Raw genomic sequence first — 23,007 nt, 5'->3', positions numbered from 1 at the left:
TCCTGCAGTTGTCGTGGCCATTTCTTGTGTAGTTGTTTCTCAGTCTTTCTATTTTCGTCTCCCCCTCGTTGAGAGGGGCCTGTGAAGCAATAGAGTGTGTGAGAGTGAGTCCGAGACGAGCGCTAACACCACATACGGCGCCATCGCACGTGTCTTCGTCAGTGTGCACAGGTCTGCTCGGGAGCCTTATTCGTGCGGTTACTCTGACCGTGGAACGTAGCCGAAGCGCATCTGCCAGAACTCCATATCCTCCGTTGTCTTGACAGGCCGCCAATGCCACCGCAGGGTAACCTTTTCACCTGCGCGCAGCCAGCGTCGCGTCACGACGTGGATGAGGGGCCCTCCGTTCGACTCTGCCCAGCGCACCGGTCGCATTGCGGCAGTACGCTTGTCTTCGCCGACACAGATGTACGTGTTCGGCTCAAAGCTATGGGCACAAAAGTCAATCAACGGATAAAGACTGAGTTCCTCTGCGTCGTCCTCCATTGCACGACTCAGCACCATGGACAACGCCCACGCTGTCGATTTGGCGGCAAAGTGGGGCACGCCTTGCTCAAGGCGACGCTGCAGCTGTTGTAGCCGCACCCACTCCACGCGCTGGTTTGCGGAGGTCAGGCGCTCCTTATCGAGGAACGGCGCGTTGGCAGCGCCGCGTGCCTGCAGCGAGTTCCCGGCGTACATGGCATCCAGCTGATCAACCAGTACTGCAGCACGATGGTAGTGGTGCTCGGCAAGCAGCGCGTCCTGCGCCACTCCCGTCTCGGTGTTGTGTAGGTCATGCAGAAACTCGAGATAGGCGCGGTGAGGGCTGTGCGGGTTGTGCAGCTCACGGGCGAGGAGCTGCGCGAATCTCTCGAGGGCGCTGTAGTGTCCGGCAAACGCGCCTTCACACGATTTCGGAGAGCTAACACTCAAAGAAAGCGCTGCTGGCAGTGAAATGAGCGTGCGACCTGCAGCCACGGGGCGTGTCACCTTCAGATAGCACTGATGTGTTGCGCTGGGGCTCTCACTGGGCTGCAGCCGGACGGCGCCGTGCACAGCTGCACCACGACGTGCAGCCCATCTGCACAGCTGCAGCGCACCCGGTACTTCGCGCGAGAAGAGGTATGGCCAGAGGTAGATGTACGTCGCCTCGTTGAGGCACACAATGCGGCGCGAGGGCTGAGTGGTGATGACAAACTCTAGCATAAAGCCAACACGTGCAAACACACAGGCATCACACCACAAATGCAACCAACACAAAGGGTAATGTGCGAGCGCACTCCCGCGTGGGTCGACGTGGATGATAGGTGCAAGTATACTTTGTGCTTCAACAGCCGCGACAACACTTCATCCACACGGTTGGTTGTTTGTCTTCAGTGAGGGTCCTTCCCTGTTCCCTCGCCTACTGCATCACTATCAATGCGGACACCGAACGAGCCCGTCCTCAGCTCGCTGACTACGAGTGGAGTAGCGCGAGTGCGTGTGTGCACCAAGACAGAACAACGGGGAGAGAGGGCTGAGGAAACCCAAACAAATGAGGCGAGTAGAGGGCAGTGGTAGAGGGAAAAGAGGGCAGACCGCAATAGCCACTTTCATGAGGATAAATGCCTTCCATGTACAGACCACCCTGGTGAAAGAGAGAAGTGAAGAGCGGGCCAGGGGAGGTGGTGATGGGAAGAATGGAGAAGACGCAAGGGCCGTCGCTCACCCATATGGTGTCGCGCTCAGACTTGAGGACTGTCGACCGTGAACCAGCGCTTCTCGTTTCCGTTCTTCTGGTCAGACACCGGGAACACTCAATACACCCCATCCCCTAAAAAAAAAAGTGTGGATGTAATTGCATCACTTACCCTGACAACGACCCCCCCCTCCACTGCCCGTGTGCGGCTCTGTGCTAATGGAGCGGGTGCCGCCCGTGTCATCATCTGCAAAAATGGTGAGCGACAACAGGCAAACTCACGCGTGTGTACAGACAGAGAGACAGACACACCACTCAAGGCGAGGAAGAACGTGTGATCAGGAGACAGAAAGATTACATGTAAAACATCGCCAGTGACAGGCATGCATCGATGCACACCGTGGCACCCGTCAAAGCACGACGCAACGCTAACACAGCGCTGTGACGATGACCGAGCGGCGAAGAGGGAAGAGCGAGGAAGCGCATAAGTGCCGCTATGGAATCCTTCAACGCTGCCTCACTGGTACACGTACTCCTCTGCGTGGTCTTGCAGCAGGCGGGCTGATGCCTTGCCGTCCTTAAAGAGCTCGTCCACCAGATCCACGTCTTCCTCCTCGATCACCTCGTGGCCGTTTGTTTCGGCAATGATGAGCGCCGGCGTCAGCAGTTGCGCAACGAATCGCAGCGACGTGTTCTCGCCGATGGTACCAAGCTTGGTCAGAGCCGCTTCAGATATCTTCGCCCCCTCCACATGGGCACGGATCTCCACAATCGACGTAATTTCGCTCACGTCATAGTTCATGGTACGAATGATGAGGAGGCGGTCAAGCAAATCTGTCGGCATCCCGTGCGGCGCCCGAATCTCCGTCCCGCGAATGCGGCAGCTGCCGCGGTTGGTGGCAAAGATGACAACCGGCGCAAGGGTCGACTCCAGTGCCTTGTTGAGGTACGTGAAGCACTCGATGTCCAGCATGTGTACTTCATCTATGAAGAGGACCCCGGGCACGAGCTCAGCGACACCTTGATCGATGTACTTGTTCACAACCTTATTGATCTCCTGGCGCAGTTTTTCTGTCACCTCCGTCTTCTTGTGTCGCATCATGCTGTTCACAATCGACAGAGCATCTTGTCCCTGGCTCGGCTTGGCGTTTGCCATGTCGAGGTCGTGCAGTGTCACGTCCTGAATCACCTCTTTCTTCTTGTGGACGTCGCCCTTCGGGATCGGCACGTACTCGTCCGCCTCCAGGTCGTGGTCACCAATATACGCATCGCTGCGACCCACCCGCTTCACCGCGCCAGAGCTTGCCTCAATGTAGATGACGTCGCCGACGGACACCTTCTCCTTTTCCAGGCTCTCGTAGATGGCTGCATCCAGCTTCAGCAACTTAGACCCCTTCTGCGACTTGAGGGTAATGATGACGTGCGAGATGGACTTGCCATAGCCGCCGAGCGGGTTGTCGGTCTCCTCGGCGCGCAGCTCAGTCACCTCGCCTTCGTACACCTCTTTGTTTTCCTTGATGCGTAGCCCGATGGCGCGGCGGAAATTCTCCATGAGCACCTCTGTTTTCTTCACCTCCGCGCTGTACACCTCGCTGCCCACCATCGGACAGAAGGGTACCTTGGGTCCCAGCTCTTTGGCAATACCGAGAGCCAGCGCTGTCTTTCCGGTGCCGGGCGGCCCCGCAAACAGCAGCGCCCGACCAGCCATCTTCTTGGAGCGGATCAGGTCCACCGCAATGCCGGCCGCCTCGCGCGCCTTCTCTTGTCCGACAAAACCGTCAGCGATGTGTTTCGTCGTTCCGTCAGGGTTGAGACCGAGTCCCTTCACGTGGCTGTGCGCTGCCACCCGCTCCTTCTTGGTGGTCGAGATAACCTCTTCGATCTTAATGCCGGACATTGTGTACTGAGGAAAACGATTATTTAGTAGACGTGCAATGAGACGCGCCCACGTGGTGTTATCGAAGATGGAACTCAACGTCACTAGTCAGTGCAGCAGCCCCCAACGCAAAGGCGACAAGGGCACTCGAGCGTCGTAATGGGAGAAAAGGCAAAGGAGAATATATACAGGGATCAGTTCGCTGCGGGATTAGGTGTGCCGTGTAGGTGTGCCAACTGCGGCGCTGTTGAACAAACGGACACACACACACACACAGAAAAAAAAATCACGCAGAATTGTACGGTAACACACTCTCTTTTTTTCTGGTGGACTGGACAGAACTCTTCCTCAGCTGTGCACGGACTGTTGTGTGCGTGTGTGAGCGTGCGGCCTTCTCTATAGCGTGAACTGCACAACACGTGCGCGTGCGCAAGAGTGGCAGGGTGCGGTCACGGGTGTACATATATGTGTGAGATAGAAAGAGTGAGGGCGATGCTCATGAAGAAGTAAGGAGGGCCATACACTGCGACGTGCGCGTCCACTCGTTCTACGCCATGTGTCTCGTACGACCTCAGACTCAACATCAGAGCAGTAAAGCATGGCAAGGATGACGCAAGCTGGTCCGGCGCTGATCAACGCCCCGACAATACGATTCGCCTTGCTTCCCCTTACCGTACCACTTGACCTCTATCGCCTTACGCTGAAGGGTGTAAAAGAAGCACACAAGTGCACTACACGATTCGAAAGAGAGAGAGAGAGAGGGACGGCAAAGCTGCGACGCACCAATTATACGGCACTGCCTCCCTCCCTAGCGCGGTTGGGAAAGTGCACCCCATCGGCAACCAACACTCTAATACCCTTCGTCCCCCCACGTACCCAAATGGTTTGAGAGGTGCGGCGCCACTACTGCGCCAACTCCCTCGTGACCTTGTCCAACTGCTTGGAGAGAGGGTGCTCTGGACTCACGTTGCGCTCCACAATAAACCGCGCCTCGTCTAACAACGCTTGCGCCTTCGCATTGTCGCCCTGAGAGCGATACGCGCGGGCAGCGTTCACCGCAGCCTTGCCGATGGCAATGTGTCTCCCTTGGAAGCGCTGGCGTGCAATTCTGAGCGCCTCTAGATAGTACTGCGCTTGCAACTCCGGATTTTCCAGCTGCCCGCATGCGTCGCCGAGCGCGATGTATGTGTCAATGAGATGAGCGTGTTGCTGCCCAAAGGACCGCTGCTGTAGCTCCATTGCCTGTTCGAGCAGCGCCTTCTGATTGTAGAAGTCACCGTTGACCCTATGTGCGTCGGCGACCTCAAGCAGGGTCATGGCCAGCTGCGGGTTCATTGGGCCAAGTCGCTTCTCTTGAATGCTGTGGGCCGCCTGAACGAGCTGCAGCTGTCGCTCCACCTGTCCTGCCGCACCGTAGGCTCGACCGAGAGTGATCATCGCCATGGTTGTTTGCACGTGATCAGGGCCGCAGTGGCGCTTCACAATCTCATACGCACGCTCGGCTGCTTGCAGCTGGGCCTCGTGCTCGCCGAGATGACCGTGGGCGGAGGCGAGCAGCAGCAGAACACGACCGACCTTGGCATGTCGAGGGTTGAAACGCTTTTCGTGCAGCGCGAGCGACTTCACGAGCAGCCGCTTCATGTCAACATAGAGGCCCATCTCTTCCTTGGCGCAGGCCATGTTATACAAGACCATCCCATACTGCGGGTGGTCGGTGCCGTACACAGTCTGTACCAGGTCCCGAGATCGTTCCAGTAACTTCATCTTTCGTACGTTGTCGCCCATCTCACCGTATGCGCAAGCGAGGTTGTTGAGGCAGCTCATGAGGGTGGGGCTGTTTGGGGTGTGCTGCTTCGACTGTACCACTTTCTCCCACGCCTCGATGGCCGAGAGAAAGTCGCCTTTTTCGAACGCTTCAGCGGCCTTCTTGTTGAGCTCGATCAACTCCTTCTCGCTCAGATCAAGAGTTGCAATGGTACCCGCGCTGGAGGCGCCGCTGCTGGAGTTGTTGCTAATAACACCCGAGCTGGACCATCGTTGCGAGGCCCGTGCTGCGCTAGTGAAAGATGAGGCGCCCAGCGCTGCTGTGGCGACTGCGAGCCGACCTCGATAGAGCGACACGGAGTTGCTGCCTGTCACCGCAATGGCGAGTCGACTCTTTGGCAACGCAAGACGAGCGAACATGAGTCCTACTCAGTCGAAATGTGTCTGTGCGTAGTGTGTCTGTGCTATCGAGTTCTCCAGTACCTGCACTCGATGCTGGTGAAGAACGAAAGAGAGAGGGGGGAGAAAGGGATTCAGACACCATCATGACCCAGCACTTCGCGCGACAACACCAAATCAAGATTAGGAAGAGCCAAAGGAGAGAGACGCGAGGGGAAGAGGAGGGCGTGGTACAAGCATATGCGTAGAAGCGTGTGGCTGTAAACATGAGTACTCACCAAGCAACGAAAACTGCCGGTGCACCTAAAAAAAAGATGCACCACCGAAAGGAGGAGAGAGCAGAATTTGTATGTCAGACGGAGGCCTCCACACTCGCAAACTCGACATCAACCATACTGCCGATGACGGAGGGCCCTGAGCGTACGTTGTCGCATAGAAAGCGTGTCCTGTAGACTTCCCGAATACCGCTGTTCTTTTGTGCTCTTTTTCCGTGCGCTTGATGCTCCCTCCGAGAGGCCACAGCGCAGTCGTTTCCAGTTCCAAGGAGAAGAGACATCCGAAAATAAGACATTCAAGCTGCGGGGGTGGGAGAGAGAGAGAGAGAGAAAGAGAGAGACCAGTTAGAGGAACAACAAAAGGGCAGCACAACGAACAAGCACATCCACAAGTGGTGACCTTTGTTTGCAAGGGGGTGCGCTGTGAGGAGAGCGAGTACCAGTACAGACAGTAAGGTCCCGCACTGCTGACGTTCTCGGCGCCATCAGTGGCTCGCCACCGCTGAGGGAGATGTATGTTCTCGATTGCGAGCCAACACAGCATCAAGTCGCCTCGTCAGAGGTACAATCGATGCGGCGCCGTATATGTTGCACTGCGTCAGAGTCGGAGAGGACTGAACGAGCCGTATGAGAGCCTGCACACCGATACAACCGATCGGATTCCCAGACACGTCTAAGGAGGCTAGTTGCACGAGCGGAGAGAGGCTTTGGGTGAGGAGAAGCACTAAATCACTGTCCAGCTGCTGGCACGACAGTGACAGTGAGTGAAGGAGAACACAATCGGAGAGGGTGACGAAGATGGGTATCCACATAAACTTTCCAACATATGTCGAAAGAAAGTCGAGGCGGCGAACCGTGTTCAGCATGCCCTGCTGCGAGCCGGTTGCAATGGCGGCTTGCACCTTTGCGTATCGAGTAAGGTACTCCGTGTAGTGATTGTTAAGCGGATATCCATAGGTTTGGCAGAGACGAAGATAGGTGTCGTGCACGTTGAGCGAGTGCTTTGGATTGGCAGAGATCAAATCACGGGCCGCGTCCCGTAGTTCGACATAGCGAAGAAGCAGCGCTTCATAGGAAATATTCTGATCAGGGTCCATGCTGGGAAGCCTAGTTTCGCCAAGAAGAGCGGAAATCGAGTACTGAGCGTGCGATGCACGAGAAAACAGGTCTGCAGTGTATGCGCTTCTTGAGAAAGCATTAGTATTGAGAGAGAAGAGGGGGTGGGGCGAGGTTGCAGGGCAGTGATTTGTGCTTGGGCTCTCTCACGTGCGGGGTGCAGTGTGCGTCATCGCAACCGGCAGTATTATTATTAGAGTTGAGCCGCAATGCGAAAAAAGATGAAGGGGGAGAGAGTAAGTCGACGGGTGAAATGTTGCCGTGCAGAGGGCATCACCGACACACCCACACCCACACACGAACCCACAAAAGGGGGCATGAAGGACCTCTCGCACATTGCCGCCCCCCTCCCCTTCATCCCCTTCAGTTGCTGAGATTGAGACCCAACAGCAGTATCCAAAACGTCACAAGCTGGCAGGAGTTCATCGAGTGAATCTGACAACTGTCACTAGTGTCCCTTTCCACCAAGGAATGCCTGTTGGTGAGGGGCTGTGCCGTCTTCTCCCCCACAGCGTCCTGTCACTCTCGCGACGTCTTCTTTATCCTTGCGCCTCGTTTCCGTTCCTCTTCCCACATTGTTGACTTGTTCTATGCCTTCGCTCTTTCTCGAGAGTGTTGCAAGCGCCAACGATGACTTTGAGCTGGTGGAGCCCAGACAGGGTTAGCGAAGAAAATAAAAGGGTAAGCCAGCGACCGAAAACGACTGTGAAGTGGGTGTACAGGGGTGGGTGGGGGGGGGAGGTAAACAAAAAACGCGCCGCTCTCTTCTGTTAGCGACGTTCCTTTTTCTCTTTCTAGCCTCTTATTCGCCTCTGCTCTTCCATTTTTATCGCTCTTGTTAATCTCGCAGTACGGCAACTCGACCTTTCCATGCACCACTACGGAAAGTACAGGAAAGAGGACGATGAGAGTTTGTGGACACTGCCTCACCGAAGACCACACGAAAGGAGACAAACGCGAAGAATAAAAAAGAGAGGGGGAGCGCCACCAGAAACTACCCACAAGTTTCAAGGAACGAGGCGCCTGTTTTTCTGGGAATCCAAAGGTCGTATTTCTCTTCGCGCTCTTCCGCGGTGTTGATTTCGTGTGGGTGTATGTACTTTACAAGGGAGAAACAAAGAGGGAGGCCATCCCCACTGATGCCCAGTGACACGATGCATCGCACTTTCACACCTTTCTCTCCTCAGCCTCCTCCATCTCCACTCTCTGTGAATCCCCGCGCCAGGACAGCGAGAGTCTGTGGCAGCAACGGTAAGGGGAAGGAGGGGGGGGGGGCAACGAGGTGGCCACGCAGAGCTAGAACACGGTGCACTCTACAGAGAGGGAAAGAAAAGGATCATGCGAATTCGAAGTCGAACACGCAAAATACAAGTGCGCCCGTCATCGAAAATCGACGATGAGAGGCTTAGTGCGGTGAAGGACAAAAAGTTGCAGAGACGCGTGAGAGAGGGCGTGACTGGTGCGCCCTGTGTACGTAGTGATTGTTTTCCATCCTGAATGCGCCAGTAAAATATTGTGGATCATGGCGCCTCGTCACGTGCACGTGCGTCATCGTATGACGGGAAACAAGTTTGACTCATCGTAAGACACACAAGTATTCACGTCTTCGAGTCATTTCATGAGTACAAGCTTTTTGACTTGTGCTCACAACAACAAAATGATCAGGTAAGAGGCAACAGAGCCCACTCGCGTCGTGGGCCCTGTATCTTCCCTCTTCTCACCTCTCGCTCACTTCACATCGCTTCTCTCTCTCGAAAAGCGTGCGCTTTATTCCTGTCGCTGGGTCGTTCAGCAGGAGACGCGTGACACCGGAGGGCAGCGGTATTGACAGATATGGGTGAACAAAGACGCTACGCAAACATGCAGAGAGCGGTGAGCGAAAGCAAGTGAAAGGAAAAAAAAGCACATACAAAAAGCGCCCGAAAGCGTCAAGGGACGAGGGGGAGCGTGCGCATCAGCTAGTGCGCCGCATCGGCTCATTTATCAGTACCGAGCCGCAGCACCTCAATCGTGGACGGTTGTGATGGCACAGGCGGCCGGGACCCCAGCGTGTAGGAGGCGGCAATGCAGGAAGGCAGCGAGGTACCGCAGCGGCGCTCGAGGACTTCGCCGTAGAAGGTGTGCACATTCTCCTTGCCGTACCAGTTCATGAGTAACTCACGACTCTTGGAACCGAGTGCTGCCAGGGCCGTTTCTGAGATTACGAGGACGTAGTGCGCGTTGCCGGCGCTCGCACTTCGTGGCTGCACCGGCACCTCCAGCGCACTCCCCGCAAACTTCTCCATCTCTCCCTCACTCAGCTCGAGGATGCAGGAGTAGGTGGCGGAGAGGTGCTCGTAGAAGGCTACCTCCTCCTCCTCGTTGAATAGAAGGCTACTGATGGCCCAGGCGCAGATACCCGTGCCGCACCACCCCAGCAAGTTCGTGTGCGGTATCATGCTCTTGCAGCGCAGAAGAAAGCAGTTTTGAGGGGCAATGTTCAGGTTCTCTGGCCGGCACAGTGCCTCCAATACCTCAGGATGGCTACGCGGAGAAACCACCATGTACACGTATCTGCCGCCAGGCGAAAAGATGAGGGAACCAGACCCCTCCAGGTATTTGCCCTCCTCCTCAAAAGGTCGAAGATCAATCAACTCGATCGTCGCGCTCTCCTCAGCGGCCTTGGTGATGTGGTTGACGAGCTGCTTGCGCGCCAGCTCACCCTGGCGATACGGATTCATAGGGTAAAAGACAATGAGGCGGCGCGTAATGACGCCGTTGTCGTCCACGACATTGTGGATGGAAAGGCCGTCCGCGACACACACGCTCTCGCCGCGCTCTTCCAGAGGTCCCCGGTACGGCCTCGGCTCGCGTGATTGGTGAACGACGACGGTGCTGATGCCGCAGTTAACCTTGAAGAAAGTCTCTAGTTCGGTGACAAGCGAGCAGACCTGCGAGTGATCCATGTCGGCCCTCGCGTTGCTGACGTGCATGGACTGAATAAGGGCGTTGTCCTTCGTCTTCGGGTCGGGCCCGAAGGTGAGAGGGTCCACCAAGATTACAGAGGTCATTGACTTCGCGAGACGAGAGTGAGAGGCCACAAAGAAGGGAGACACAGACACGAAACCCAATGAGGTGCCTAACGACGCTCAGGCAGCAGCAACTGTGAACCCAAGGCAGGTTGGCTTCACTTAATGCAGGCGAGAGGCAGGCAGCGAGTGCGATGGTAGTAATAAAGGAAAGCAGTGACTTACAACTCCTGTGATCAAAGCGCACAGGACCGTCAACCCCGAACGCTGGAATACTGCGTCGTTTTCCAGAAAAAAAAAGGAGAGGAGAGCCGGACTCGAGTCACGGACGAGAGGTGCAATGGAAGCAACGCTACACGGGAAGTGCGTTTGGCGTGCTCGTCTGTACGCAGAGAGGCGTGGGTAAGGTCGAGTGAGGAGAGAGGAGGGGGGGGGGGGGGAACAGCGAGGGTGCCGAGTAACGTAAGTATGTGTGTGTGCCGTTGGTGAGATAGGATGGATGGCTGATGTGTTGATGCAGGTGATGATTTGATATGTAGAGTTGAAGCGACGTCCTTATTGATTGCTTTATTGTTTCTGCTACAGGATGACATGCGAGACTGCAAAGAAACCACCGAGAATACAAAAGACCGGAGAGAGAAGTAATGCGAAAGAGAGAGAGAGACACACAAATCCGCCTTCACTAGAGAAGAGAAAAACTCAACTTTGGCGAGGAAATAGTCAAACCGTCGGGGAGGGGTAGGGGGCGGTAGCAATCAATAAGTGTTGGCGCACAGCAGCGATGCGGATGTGCGGATGCGTCTTTCTTGATGCCCCCCGCCCCGCTCCGCCCTCCCTCTCACTCACACACATCCACACAGAGAAAGAAAAACGCCACCTCTGTGCGTCTGCAGAGAGGTGGGGGTATTTGTCGGCTTGTGTAGCGACGTCATCTTTTTTTTTTTACATTTCCCTTTTCATACCCGTACTCCCAACACCCGAATCGAAAACGCCCTTGCGCCACACCCACACAGACGAGGTAAGACAGCACGGATACACAAAGGAAAGCGACACCACGAGGGAGCGCAGGCGAGGTGCTCCTGCACAGACGCCCCTTTCACCTTCGTGCCTGGCTTCGATCGGGTGGTGTTGTGTGTGCGTGCGGCCTCTCCTTGACGCAAAGCAAGTGCAAAGAGAGACCCTCAAAGCATGCGAAATGTATTTCCTCGTTTCCTTTGTGCTTCTCACGCCAAGAACATGTTGGCCATGGACTCCAGCTGTTCCACCTGCTCCCCCGAGAGCCCCAGCTTCCCTTCATTGTGCCGGACTGCCTTGAAGAAGGTGGCAACGAAAGGCACAGCACCTTTGTTTGCATTCCATGCGGTGAAGCCCAGCTTGCACGCAGACAATAGCACCTCCGCCTGGGTCTCGTTAAGCACCATTGTCGGATCTCCAGCAGCCTGGCGGATGCATCGGGAAAGCTCGCCAAAAAGTTGTGGTACAGTGGGATCCAACATGCCACGCTCCATGACGAGCTGCGCGATAAGGGTAACGGCACTATTGGCCGACGCGTTTGCGGGCACGAGGCTCTCGGTGCGCTGCCGCTTCACTACGAGCCCGTCTGTGCCTACTTCGTACTCCTCATACGGCTCCATGTCGATGTCCGGGAAGTGCTTCGACGCTTTGCACCGCTCCTCGACGGGGTTGGTGGGGGCCCTGCCGAGAATGCGCACGCGGTACGCTGCCGCGCGCTCTTTGCGGTACTCCTCCGCCGAAACACCTTCGAGGCGCAATTTGAAGTGTGCGATCGCCTCCGCTGGCACGTACGGGTTGTAGCCGAATTGTTGATGAAAGGCGGTTGCCACCCCTGGGTCCGGGGTGCAGAGTAGCTGATCTTCTGCGGACGGCACGCGCCCTTTTTTGTACTGCGGCTTCTCACGCACACAGTTGGAGCACCGACGGCGAAAGTGTCGATTGATGACACCGCACGCCGAGCACTTCCAGTCCCCCATCCGGCACTCCGCCGGCAGCGAGCCCTCTTCGCCGGGAGGGTGGTACAGACGGCAATTGTCACCCCAGCTGCAGTGTCCCTGCAGGTAGTCGATACACGGCTGGCCAAAGTCGTTGAGGCCGTCCTCGTCCTGCATGGCCGCCTCCTCGCGCGCCCACTCCTCCTCCTCTGCCTGCTGCTGCTGCTTCACCTCGTTCGGGTGGTCGACGGCCCAAAGGCGCTCCTTTTTGGCGATCCACAGCGCATCCACGACATGACGCGGAAAAACATTTTCCCAGTGCTCCACGAGTGTCTCGTACTTGCCGGTGAGCTCGGGATCCTCGTATGGGATGTGGTCTCGCCCCACCTCTAGAATGTACTTGCCGGCAATGTAGCCGTACTTGTCGCGATCTTCCTTACATAGCTTGTCAAGCACATACCAGCAGGCGAGCTGTTTCTGCCCTGTCCAGGTCTTGATATGACGGAAGAGTGCTCCGACAACAAGCTCGTAGTCGAGAAGGGTGTCGCCGACCTCGCGTGCCAGTGCGGCGGCTTCGGTGATGGTCTTTTTACCAGGCTTCTCGATGGCGCGTAGGCGAGCGCAAAAGGTGGCGTAGCGAACAAGTGTGTCTCGATCGATCTCGGGTGGGTCCTGGAAGTACTCCTCACCGCCACCAAACATTTTTTTCTTCGCTACGGCGCACCAGCGCACTTGATTCAGTGCATAGAATTCACGCTTGTGAGTGGTGCTTGCACGCGAGCCCCTCCTACTGCTTTTCTTCGTGTTGAACTGGCGCTCATATGCGTATGTGAATGGTTGATATGATGGAAGAGTAGAGAGGGAAACGGAAGGGAGAGCGGCATAGAGAGAGAGAGAAGGTTGCTGATGGCAAGAAAAAACGGGTACCACTGTTTTTCGTGCTGATACTACCCTTCCGCCAAAATGCATGAGACCATGAACACCGCAGCCTTGTCCCGCCCGCTATCGCAAGCGCATCTTTCTCTCTCATCACGGCACTCTGCATCTTTCATGTAGTGAAAGGGACACAGAAGAGAGAGAGAGAGAGACCGAAACTGCTACAAGGTGTAGATGGCGACACAGAGACAAGGCTTGGGTTGCCTTATCCAGAAGCTGTACGCAGTCGGTAGTGTCCTTGCTTGTGTTGCTTCTCACTTCATCAGCGTTTCGTATAGCGTTGCGTGTCATGCTCTTTCACAAAACATCTTATGTTGAATAGTCTCCAGGAATTGGTGTCGCTCGTCTTGTAGTGCAGCCACAAGCTTCTCCAATCGATGTACCTCCGTTTCCAGAGAGGCGCACTGCCCTTCCAGTTGCTCGACAACCGTGAAGGAGGGCGCCGGCGGCCCTGGTGAGGGCGGTAGTATAGAATCGACTCTGTAGGATGCGTGCGATTGTGGCAGCCTTTCCTGTGTGCAGTGCCTCTGCTGAGAGAGGTGAAGGCTCCGTAGAGTTTCTATGAGGTAGCCGCGATCGGTCTCAAGCTGCTTCGCCAGCTCCACCAAAGCCTCCACATCAGCAGCAGGGTACGGCGATTCCACTTCGCCCGGTGCGTCTGTCAGCTTCTCCGCCCTAGACAATGACTGCACAATGGCTCGACGGGCAGTTGTGGTGGAGGGAAGGCAACTCGGCTTTGAAACGTCGTAGAGCCTGGGAGAAGTTGACCTTACTGGAGGCACCAACACAGCGGGGGATGACCCAACCCCCGGAAGTGCGAATGGAGGCTGTCCTGAAGACGGTGGTGAGGGCCCTGGTTGCGCCGTAGCGGCGTCAGCGTTGTGGATGCATCGAGTCGGCCCACTGATCTGGTTCCTCGTCTCGGATGGAAAAAGAATACGCATTGCTGGCGGCTGCGGAAGCTCACGGGTGGGGCCACTGTACAGTACTTGGGCCTTCGTGGCATTGCAGACTGGCTGCGGCTGCTGCCACCACTTCGGCGAGGTAGCCCGGAGGAACGGTGTGGCTGCACCGCTTGTGGCGCTGAGGCCAGCTTTTAGCGAGGTTCCCGTAGCGGAAAGCCCTGCTTCTTCGTCAGAAGAGCTGTGCGCACAGGAGTCGTTACGCATTTCTTTTACGCTCACGGACTCTGGAGAGTGCGGTGGGCATGTGCGCCTCTTGCGGGCTGCTGAGGGACGCCAGACAGAGGTGATGACAGGGCATGCTGCCAGTGCTACGGGCGTGTCTGCAGCATCCTCATCAGGCGCTGAGGTGAGAGATGGTACAGGTGTCGCTGTGCTGCAGGTTTCTCTGCTAGGCGTTAGAGCGTCCGCCAGGGCGTGGCACAGCACCGTAATGCGCGGCGACGGTGTACGGGTGGCCAGGTGCGGCATTACCGGTGCGGGGGGTGCTAGCGCAAAGAGGTTGCCTGTACTGTGTGGCACATCAGCCAAGACGCGGCGCCGAGCTGCCGTACACCGCTCGCTTGCCCTCTTTTCCGCCTTGAACTTCCATGTGCGAAACGCCACGTCCAGCAGGTGCTGCGCCACCAGTGCAGATGTCTGCTTGCACCGCAGGCGTAGAATGGACGATGCTGCCGTTTTTTGGCGAAACAGGTTCCACACTCTACGGAGCTGCCGCGTGCGGAAGAGCCGGTGTAGCTGCATTCGCCGCCGCCAAAGGGTAAAGAAGCCGCGCTTGCGCTCAACGTAGGTCACCTGGGCAATAAGGCCACCCCAGGACGGACTCCGCAGGTGTGCAGCAGCGCCGTCGCTGACCTTTTCACGGATGTATGCGGCGCCAATGCGTGTTTGCCAACGATGTCGCAGCGCCGAGCACCACTGCTGAACAACTCGCCGCTTGCAACGTCGACGCGCGAGCACCTCAAAGGCGTGAAGAGACTCGACGCAAGCAGATTCCTTCAACGAGACCGAGTCTTGCGGGACAGCGTGAACTGTAGCGTTTGCGTCTGTGTGTCCTGCGGCCTCGCAGTCCGGCACCGGCAGTTGCGTCCGGTCGGTTTGGGGGCGAGCAGTGGGACGCGGAACCACGTCCCTAGGCAGCAACCCAGCGTTCGAAGACGACGTCATGGACACCCTTGTGCATTCTATCGTCACGTCCTGCGCATTGCGGTGGTCGAGCTGCGACGGTGACGATGGGGTGCTAAGGAGAGATGGTGATTCCTTTTCAAGCGCGTCCAAGACGCTCGTTTGCGCCTCTGCCACTGCCTCTACCGGTATACAGCCAGTGACTTTTGTGCCAAGGCTGGCTCCCTGTTGTTTCACCTCTACCCGGTCCTCTGCGACACCTCTCTTGGTAGTCTTGCACTTCGCTGCTGCGGTACCGAATTGAACGACCAGCCGCCGCGGCCCCGTCGCGTTAAACTCTGCTGCCGCCGTCGCCGCCGGCGCGCAATGCGAGACGGCATGCAGCCATACCTCGCAGAGGCGGTCGACATCGTGGGACGTCAGCGTCTGCCCCACAACGCGCGAGATGCGCAGGAGCAGTGTGCACAAGTGGACATCAAGAGAGACGATCGTCTGCCGGAATGCATCCTTCGACCAGGCCTTACACGTGTCGGCCGCCTCAGAGGTGTCAGCGCGGCGCAAGGACCTCCGACTCCAGTCCAGCTCCTTGCTGGAAAGCAGGTGCGATAGCGACTGCAGCACATTCGCGTGGGTGGATGAGGTGTCCGAAAGCAGCGAGCAAGAGGAAACAGTGCTGAGGTTCGTAATCTCGCTCGGGTCTATGGGGTCGGATCCAAAGTAAGCGACCGTGGTGGACATGATGTCGGCTGCCCTGCCACATTTCTCGTCTGCGACCTCACATGCGCCTTTCTTATCTGTGACGCTTGTGTGGATGCGCGCGCGTGGTGCTTTTGCTCCGGCGGGTTGCGCACTGTTGCGCTCACTGCAAGAACCCGAGGTTGTGCACAGACGACGACGATCGCGCACAAGCTGGCGAGCCATGTGCGCCGCCCCAGCAACCCCGACCCGGGACAGTGCGTGCGCTACCCCCCGCTCCAGCAGCAGCTCCATACTTGCCGGTTCGCCCAAGTCATGAAAGACGTGGCCGCGTTGGCGCAACTCGCGGTGCAGTCGCTGACGCTTTTCGATGTCCACCAGAAATGCCAGGAGCTGCATGCGGTAGAGCAACTCTGGCAGCAGAGCTGATTCCCGCAGAAGGCACAATGCTGCATGTTTCACTTCTGCTGTTGTGACGGCGGAGCTGTCGAGTTTGCGCAGTCGACAGGTGCTCGGGGACACTTCCTGCGGCCACGAGCAGATCCGCAGCAGATGTGCGCGATAGTGTGGCAGCCGTGTCACTGGATTGTACTCCAGTGAAAGGTATTGTAAATCAGGCAGCATAGCGAGTGGCTCGCAATCCTCGATGGTTTGGATGCGGTTGCCCAGAAGTGACAGGCAAACGCAGTGCCTGAACTGCACTATGCCCAGCAGGTTCGAGATGCGGTTGCGCGAGAGCAGCACTGTGTGCAGACTCATGGCAATACCTACATTGAAGCAACTCAAGTAGGAGTCCTCGTTGGCTGCCGGTTTCTTTTTCTTGGCTGGTGAGTTACTGCTGCTGCCCACGCCAGGGTTGGCGGCGAGGCCAGAGGAGGTGGCCTGCCTCTGCAGGACATGGTCGCAGTCGCTCTCGGCGCTCCGTTGCTGTGCACGACGACTGCATCGAGAAGCCTGCACAAGCACACGAGCACTCTCGGCGACACTAACAGGTGCACTCTTCGCGGTCAGGGCCGACAGCACAGAGGGGTAGATATCCACCACGGTAATCCCCTGCGCGTTGCAGGTCATCTTTTCCAACGAGGAGCTAACAAGGCGCGGGTTCGCCCGCACTGCGGATGACAGCGTTATACTCGACATGGATACCACCACACCAGAGATGACAGTGGAAGAAGAGCGCAAGGCAGTGCCCCGCCACTCAGGGAGCGGCAGCAAGTAGTGCGAGCGAAGGTGGAGGTGCGACCGAAAATGCGCAACAAACAAACACCACACAACCTCGGCAGTGCCGTTTCCCGTCGTTCTCTATGCGTCAAGGCGGGGGGAGGGGGCCGTACTGCAGCCCTGCTCACCACCACCGCTTCTATGAGCGTCAGTGTAAGGAGAATAAGGCGAAGCGGCAAAAACAACACCCACGCCCCAAAACAGCAGTGTAGTCAAGTGACTCTGCTGTTGCTTGCTTGTCTGCAGAGTTTTTTTTTGGTGTGTGTGAATCGCGGTCTTTTGCGGCTTGGATGGCGGCGCCGGTGTTGCGTTAGTAGAGCTGATTTGCGGGTTGCCGCCTCAAGAGAGGGTGAGAGAACAAAGATGCGTCAAGACAGTGGGAAGGGGTGGGTAAAAGGTGAATATCTGCAAGGGGAAGATGAGGGGTAAGCAGATGGAGCATTTCAGGGCTCCTCCGTCACACTAGCTGTACCTGCGTTGCTGCAAGCGAAGCGTTCCAGGCGGTGCTGCTATGCATGTCTTGCACACGGCCGTGTGTAGTTGCCATTACTTAGGTGTCGCTTCCTGGCACCGCACGCTGTGACACAAGGCAGCAGTGCTGGAAAGCGCGCATGACTTTTCGTTTGCTAGCTCTCCGCCGGTCTATTGGGAGCATCGACATCAGCCCTCCTTCTCTCTTCACCGGACAAGTCCTCGCATCATGGCAGTGGTGACGGTGCAGTCGCGTATACGCCGATCGCACGACGACAACGACAAGTCGATCCGTTAAAGAGAGAAAAAAGATGAAGTCGAGACACACACGCACGCACCCACGCACGAGCTGTACTGCATGCAGGAACCGAGCGCATGCGTTAAAGGTTGAAAGCCAGCCAAAAACCCAAGGACACGTGCACGGGGGCATACGAGGGATGGGGGCTGAAGGGAAGGGGGGAGTGCAGGGGGTCAAATCAAGCCGGCTCGCCTCCACAAAACCCAGGCATCAGGATCTAGCAAGCGGTCATCCCGAAGGCCATGGGGGAGGGGGTAGGCACGCACCCCCCAGTCATTCGTAGATGTGCATACAGGAGAAAAAAGTAGAGAGCGTCGATGTCGTTATACACAATAGCGCAGAGTCGGAGCACACTCAGCGCCACACAGCACCCGTCCCCCGTCCGTGGCGAGTGGAAGTGTACCTCTTTACGCCCTTTTCCAGTCATAGGTGATGCACAATTCGTACCTACACCCTCAGAGCTGCGAGAGGCACGTCATCGTCGTCGCTGGCCGCCTCCTTGGCGGCGCGGTGCCGCTTGACACCAGCTGTCTTCTTCGTCTTGGCTGCCATAATCGTGAGCGGCATATCGTCCTCGTCTTCCTGCTTCGACTTCTTTGGCGTCTTCTTAGACGACTTACTGCTTGCCTTCTTGCTCGAACCCTTCGAACTCTTCTTGGCAGCCTTCGTCTTCTTCTTACCAGCCTTCTTCTTGCGAGATGCAGACTTGGCCTTCTTGGTGCCCGATGAGGATGTCTTCTTGCCAGAGCGCACGCACAGTGCCGTACGCTTCGCCACGATTTCCTCAAACTCCTTCTTCTGCTCCTCCGTGCCGTAGCTCGCAAGCCACTCACGCTGCATGCGGTCCTGCTCTTCCAGAAACTCTTTTGCGGCCTCCTCGACCGACTTTTTCTTGGCAGTCACCTCCGCCTTCTCCAGTAGCTCAATCATCTTGCGAGTGTACTCAGACTTGGTGGTCAGCTGCATCATCTGCAGCTTGAAGTTCTTCGAGATGGCTTTTTGATGGTTGCACAAAATCGCCACCTCGGTATTAGCCTTGTTGAAGTAGGCCAGCTTGTCCGCGATAGACCACTTAGAGTCGACAGGTTTTTCCTTGAACCACCTATCGAGGGTGATGGAGGCATTGTAGGTACGGAACACCTTGGCAGAGAGGCCGTTCATGAAGGACTTGAGGTGATCGTTCAGCTGCGTCGGGTTGAGTTGATCAAAGATGTCCGTGCCCGGCGACTTACGACGAGTAAAGCGCTGCAGCAGCGCGTACACCTCTGGGAGAACGGCGACGTCGTTCTGGTAACGGATCGAGTCCTTACCCAGAAAGTCGAACCGCACGATGTTGTCCGACATCAGCTGAATGTGTTCCACACGCAGCGAGCAGCAACCCACCGTGTCCGCCTCATCCTCGCCCTTCTCATTACCCACACGGAGGGCAAGACGGTCAATGAAGTACATGGCGACAGCCCGCTGCGCCACGTGCACATCGTTAGACTTGAAGTCCTCCATGTAGGATGCTCGAATGTCATCCACTTTGTCCTTGAGCTTGCGCGCCTTCTCAAACTTCATCATGTCAGACTGTCCCTTGACGCTGGAAGACGCGGCGAGCATCACGTACTTTGCGTTACCAACCACGCTGTCACGCCACATGGCAAGCCATGTCACGGTATGGTCGTGCTGCACAGCACCCCATTTGTGTCCTGCAGGTGGCACCGGCACCTCGGCTGTCTCGCCAATATTGATTGTAATGCCCTCCGGCTGCACGCGCGCCTTCAGTTTGCCCATCAGCGGGTGCTTGCCGCGCCCACGAAACAGGCCCGGTGGCTCAACGCGGAAATTCGCCACCTGCTCGCGACGTCCGTCCCACATGCAGTAGCGGTACGGCTCAGCATCCATGTCCTGCTTCTCCTTGATGGATTTCTTCTCTTCTTTCGTCCGGTTGAGCTTCTTTTCCCGCTCGGCGAGGTACCACTGATAGATGGGCTCGAAGTCGCACAGTTCCAGGCGACGGATGGGGTGCTGCCGCTTGTCCAGAATCTCGCGCCAGCTTTCGAAGAAGTTGCGCCGGAACGCCTCCATGCGGTAGTAGTCGTGCTCCTTCATCACGGCAAACATTGTCGCCACCTCCTCCTCCTCCGGCGTCATCTTGAACTCGCGTCCATCGTAGAAGATGGAGATACCGTGGGGCTCGTACTCGGGCGGAAAAAGGACCCCGTTATGGCTCAGCGTCTCCCAGCGACGCTCACCCTTCATGGCAATACGGAGGTTTTCCTGCTCCCACCAGTTCAGGTCCTCCTCGTTGTTTTCCTCATCCTCATTGGAGTGGCTCTGCTCTCGCTTCACCGCCATTTTTCTATCTTCTACCTTCATGGCGCTGCTGCTGCTGTTCCCGTGACAGAGGACGAGGCAAAGACAAGTGCCCAAGTAGAATGCTAGCGAGCGAAGGATGAGTAGAGGGAGCGAGAAACGCCCACACACCCGCACAGACACAGAGAAAACGAAATGAATCCCCACAAAGCGGCACCTTTCACGTTCATGTGCGTCTGCAATGTGAAAACACAAGCAAACAAACTTGGAGGGAGAGAAAAGAGCAGGAAAACAAACGACCAGGAGAGCACCGACAGCGAGACCTCGACGACACGACTCTGCATGCCCAGACAGATACGTGCACCCGACAAGAAATTCAAAAACCAGCTGAGGCGCGAAACAAAATGGCGTTGCTGCTAGACTGAAGGATGTGAGAGAGGGTGGGATAAGGTGGGGGATACGAGTAAACGACAAGGAAAAGAAATGTGACAACAGACCAACGCACCGACACAGATCGTCGCCCTAGGCAGGCACGGAGGGGAGCCTCTCGTGTCTCGGTTGCTACTTATCTGCCGTTTTATTTCTATTGCCGTTAGCGCAGCCTTCGCAACAAACGAAAGACAGCCCAGGCGAGAACGAGAGAGAGCAAGAAGGCAAATAACGCCGACACACACGTGGAAAAGAGGGGGAGCTAGATGTCACTGTTGACTAATGGAGCACTATGTGAAGGGTAAATTCATAAGACAGGCGCATGGGTGTACAGGGGTGTAGGCGTGTGGAGGGAAAAAGTGCCACCACAAGCGATAGGCTCGTGTGTGTGTGTGTGTGATCTGGAAAAAAAAGTAGAAAAGAAGGGAAAAGGTTCCACGATTGCTGAAGTAGAGCGTGTAGTGGCTAAGATAGCCAGCCTTGGTGGCGGAATGCCAACCATCATCAGCGCCGCGCATATGGTGCTGTGCTCAAACGAGCAGGTGTCTATAGAGGCCAGTGTGTCCCGGCCACAACAGCAGGCAATCAGTAGAGAGCGCTGTCGAGAACGAGACACGGTGATGCTCAACGCTGTCATTACTGTGAAGCAACTTTTACACGCCCTAATGTGGGTGCGGGGTGTCAATGAGAACCATATAGCCGAGAGAGGGAGCGATGGAGACTCTAGAGGGCTTGATAGATTCGTGGTTGCACTCTAAGAATAGCGCACGCTACGTACACAGTCGCGAATCAAATGCAGACTTCACGTAATGCGTATGAACCCCCCCCCCCCCCCCCCCACACACACACACACAGCGCAATCCCAAAGCGAGCATCAATCATAGACTGTGTTGTACATTCATCGCCACTCGAACACGTAGACGAGTGGAGAGGTGGTCCAAAGAGAGAGACAAAACAGCCCCTGGTACCATTAGAAATCGGAGGTGTACCCCGCAAAGAAATAAACCCACAGCTGCTTACAGCCGTACGCACATACAAAATGGGGCAGAGGAAAAAGAAAGCGAAAGAAAACGACAGAGCTGCAAAACAAGTGTAAACGGCAAATAAAGCGGAGGGAGAAGAGGAGTGGAGAAGACGTGCTGCCTTGAGAGGGAAAACAAGACGTCCCCAGAGATATATACACACACACACAGGAGATTGAGATCGAGAGGAGTGTCATCGGTCTCATGACGTTTCGTTGCTATTTTTTTTGGGTGGTGGTTGTTTCTGAGCCTGTGCCATCCAATCTGTACAAACAACCACGTATGCCTGTGTGTCACACTGAGAGAAGAATAAGCGGTGATGTGATGAGGCCCGCCGCTCCTAAGTTGCAAGGATGTGTGTTCCTCCTCCTCACTGAGTCCATACTCGAAAATTCTCCACACACACGCGCACATAATCGACCCACCCCAGAGAGCCCAGTTGCAGCCGCACACAGGGAAGTCATAACCTTTGCACCCCTTACTCGTGTTAGCAGACCTTGTAGAAGCCTGCAGCGAGGAAAGGAGGTGGGTCGAGTGACCAAACGTAGATGGTGGTGGTGGCGGAAGGGAGGAGGCACTAATACGGAGGCAGCGGTAAAAAGGGAAAACCAAAAACGAAAGAATCCACTACACACGTAAGCGCATGGAAGAAAGTGAGAAGGTGCAGGAAAGAGCGATGTAAAAGGCGATACTAAAAGACCGACTGACGCGGGAAGGAGAGAGGGAGACGTGGTTGCCATCAAGTCACTTGGCACGAGGAAAAAAGTCGGGCTGTGGTGACACCGGGGTGCCGAGAGTACACAGCGGCGAGGAGGGTGCGCTGCGCCTCCCTCCCTGGTGTACTTTTTGTACGCATGCTGCCTGCACGGACTGTACAGGACGTCTGCACGAAGGAGCGTATTAGTCAGTCAGCCGGTGCTCTGCGGGGACAAAGCGTGGGGCTGATTGCCGCTCTGCGGGTTTCCCCTCTCGCACGAAGGCGTCGGCGAAAGCGAACGAAAAGTTGTCAATCCCAAATCCTCGTCGAGGTCTGGGAAGCGACCACTGTTGGCATGTTTCAGCGGCGCGGCCGTCATTGGCGGCAATGCACTCGAGTCCAGTGTAGACCCGCCATGGCCTAACGGAGGGGCTGCCGCGCTGCTTACGCTTTTCAGGGAGACGGAGTACTGGAACTCGCTGGTAGTGTGGCCGAAGTGTCATCACTAGGACGCGCGGCAAATGTCTCGGTATCAGGAGCCTTTTCAACGCAGCGTTGGGTCTTGCCGTCGTTGCCGTCTTCTGAAGAATGGCGCGACGGAGAGGGGGGGGCGGCCGTGGCAGGATGCAGATTCACTGGGGCTGACGGCAGCGAGATGCTGGTCTCTTAGTTGAATCGGGGTTGTGATAACTTCGGGAGTTGCTGTGGCGGCTACGTTGGCATCTTTCGACTGCTGCTGGTCATTGTGCTAAATTTGGCAGAATTATCCCCGCCATCCACCCTGGTGCTGCTGCTCACATCAGAG

At 56.4% G+C, this 23,007-nt stretch overlaps 8 protein-coding genes across 8 annotated transcripts; all 8 read right to left on the bottom strand.

Annotated features, from left to right (window-relative positions):
- Positions 1 to 198: 198 nt before the first annotated feature.
- Positions 199 to 1,188, bottom strand: LBRM_20_3090 (conserved hypothetical protein; the record flags this gene model as incomplete). The annotated part of the gene is made up of 1 exon (XM_001564539.1): positions 199 to 1,188. One exon carries the CDS (start codon positions 1,186 to 1,188, stop codon positions 199 to 201), a length of 990 nt encoding a protein of 329 aa, XP_001564589.1.
- Positions 1,189 to 2,177: 989 nt separating this feature from the next.
- LBRM_20_3080 (putative ruvb-like 1 DNA helicase) lies at positions 2,178 to 3,557 on the bottom strand (the record flags this gene model as incomplete). Its single annotated transcript, XM_001564538.1, has 1 exon — positions 2,178 to 3,557. The coding sequence occupies one exon, from the start codon at positions 3,555 to 3,557 to the stop codon at positions 2,178 to 2,180; it is 1,380 nt and encodes a 459-aa protein (XP_001564588.1).
- Positions 3,558 to 4,439: 882 nt separating this feature from the next.
- LBRM_20_3070 (conserved hypothetical protein) lies at positions 4,440 to 5,720 on the bottom strand (the record flags this gene model as incomplete). The annotated part of the gene is made up of 1 exon (XM_001564537.1): positions 4,440 to 5,720. One exon carries the CDS (start codon positions 5,718 to 5,720, stop codon positions 4,440 to 4,442), a length of 1,281 nt encoding a protein of 426 aa, XP_001564587.1.
- A 739-nt stretch (positions 5,721 to 6,459) lies between these two features.
- LBRM_20_3060 (conserved hypothetical protein) lies at positions 6,460 to 7,071 on the bottom strand (the record flags this gene model as incomplete). The annotated part of the gene is made up of 1 exon (XM_001564536.2): positions 6,460 to 7,071. The coding sequence occupies one exon, from the start codon at positions 7,069 to 7,071 to the stop codon at positions 6,460 to 6,462; it is 612 nt and encodes a 203-aa protein (XP_001564586.2).
- A 1,995-nt stretch (positions 7,072 to 9,066) lies between these two features.
- On the bottom strand, positions 9,067 to 10,140 carry LBRM_20_3050 (conserved hypothetical protein; the record flags this gene model as incomplete). The annotated part of the gene is made up of 1 exon (XM_001564535.1): positions 9,067 to 10,140. One exon carries the CDS (start codon positions 10,138 to 10,140, stop codon positions 9,067 to 9,069), a length of 1,074 nt encoding a protein of 357 aa, XP_001564585.1.
- Positions 10,141 to 11,321: 1,181 nt separating this feature from the next.
- Positions 11,322 to 12,749, bottom strand: LBRM_20_3040 (conserved hypothetical protein; the record flags this gene model as incomplete). Its single annotated transcript, XM_001564534.1, has 1 exon — positions 11,322 to 12,749. One exon carries the CDS (start codon positions 12,747 to 12,749, stop codon positions 11,322 to 11,324), a length of 1,428 nt encoding a protein of 475 aa, XP_001564584.1.
- A 521-nt stretch (positions 12,750 to 13,270) lies between these two features.
- LBRM_20_3030 (conserved hypothetical protein) lies at positions 13,271 to 16,906 on the bottom strand (the record flags this gene model as incomplete). Its single annotated transcript, XM_001564533.1, has 1 exon — positions 13,271 to 16,906. The coding sequence occupies one exon, from the start codon at positions 16,904 to 16,906 to the stop codon at positions 13,271 to 13,273; it is 3,636 nt and encodes a 1,211-aa protein (XP_001564583.1).
- A 1,297-nt stretch (positions 16,907 to 18,203) lies between these two features.
- On the bottom strand, positions 18,204 to 20,117 carry LBRM_20_3020 (DNA topoisomerase IB, large subunit; the record flags this gene model as incomplete). Its single annotated transcript, XM_001564532.1, has 1 exon — positions 18,204 to 20,117. The coding sequence occupies one exon, from the start codon at positions 20,115 to 20,117 to the stop codon at positions 18,204 to 18,206; it is 1,914 nt and encodes a 637-aa protein (XP_001564582.1).
- Positions 20,118 to 23,007: the final 2,890 nt, after the last annotated feature.

This window comes from Leishmania braziliensis (genome assembly GCF_000002845.2).
Source record: "Leishmania braziliensis MHOM/BR/75/M2904 contig, possible fusion of chromosomes 20 and 34".
Classification (NCBI taxonomy): Eukaryota; Euglenozoa; class Kinetoplastea; order Trypanosomatida; family Trypanosomatidae; genus Leishmania; species Leishmania braziliensis.
The sequence above is the reverse complement of the archived record's forward strand: the minus strand, read 5'-3'. Positions and strand labels throughout refer to the sequence as shown.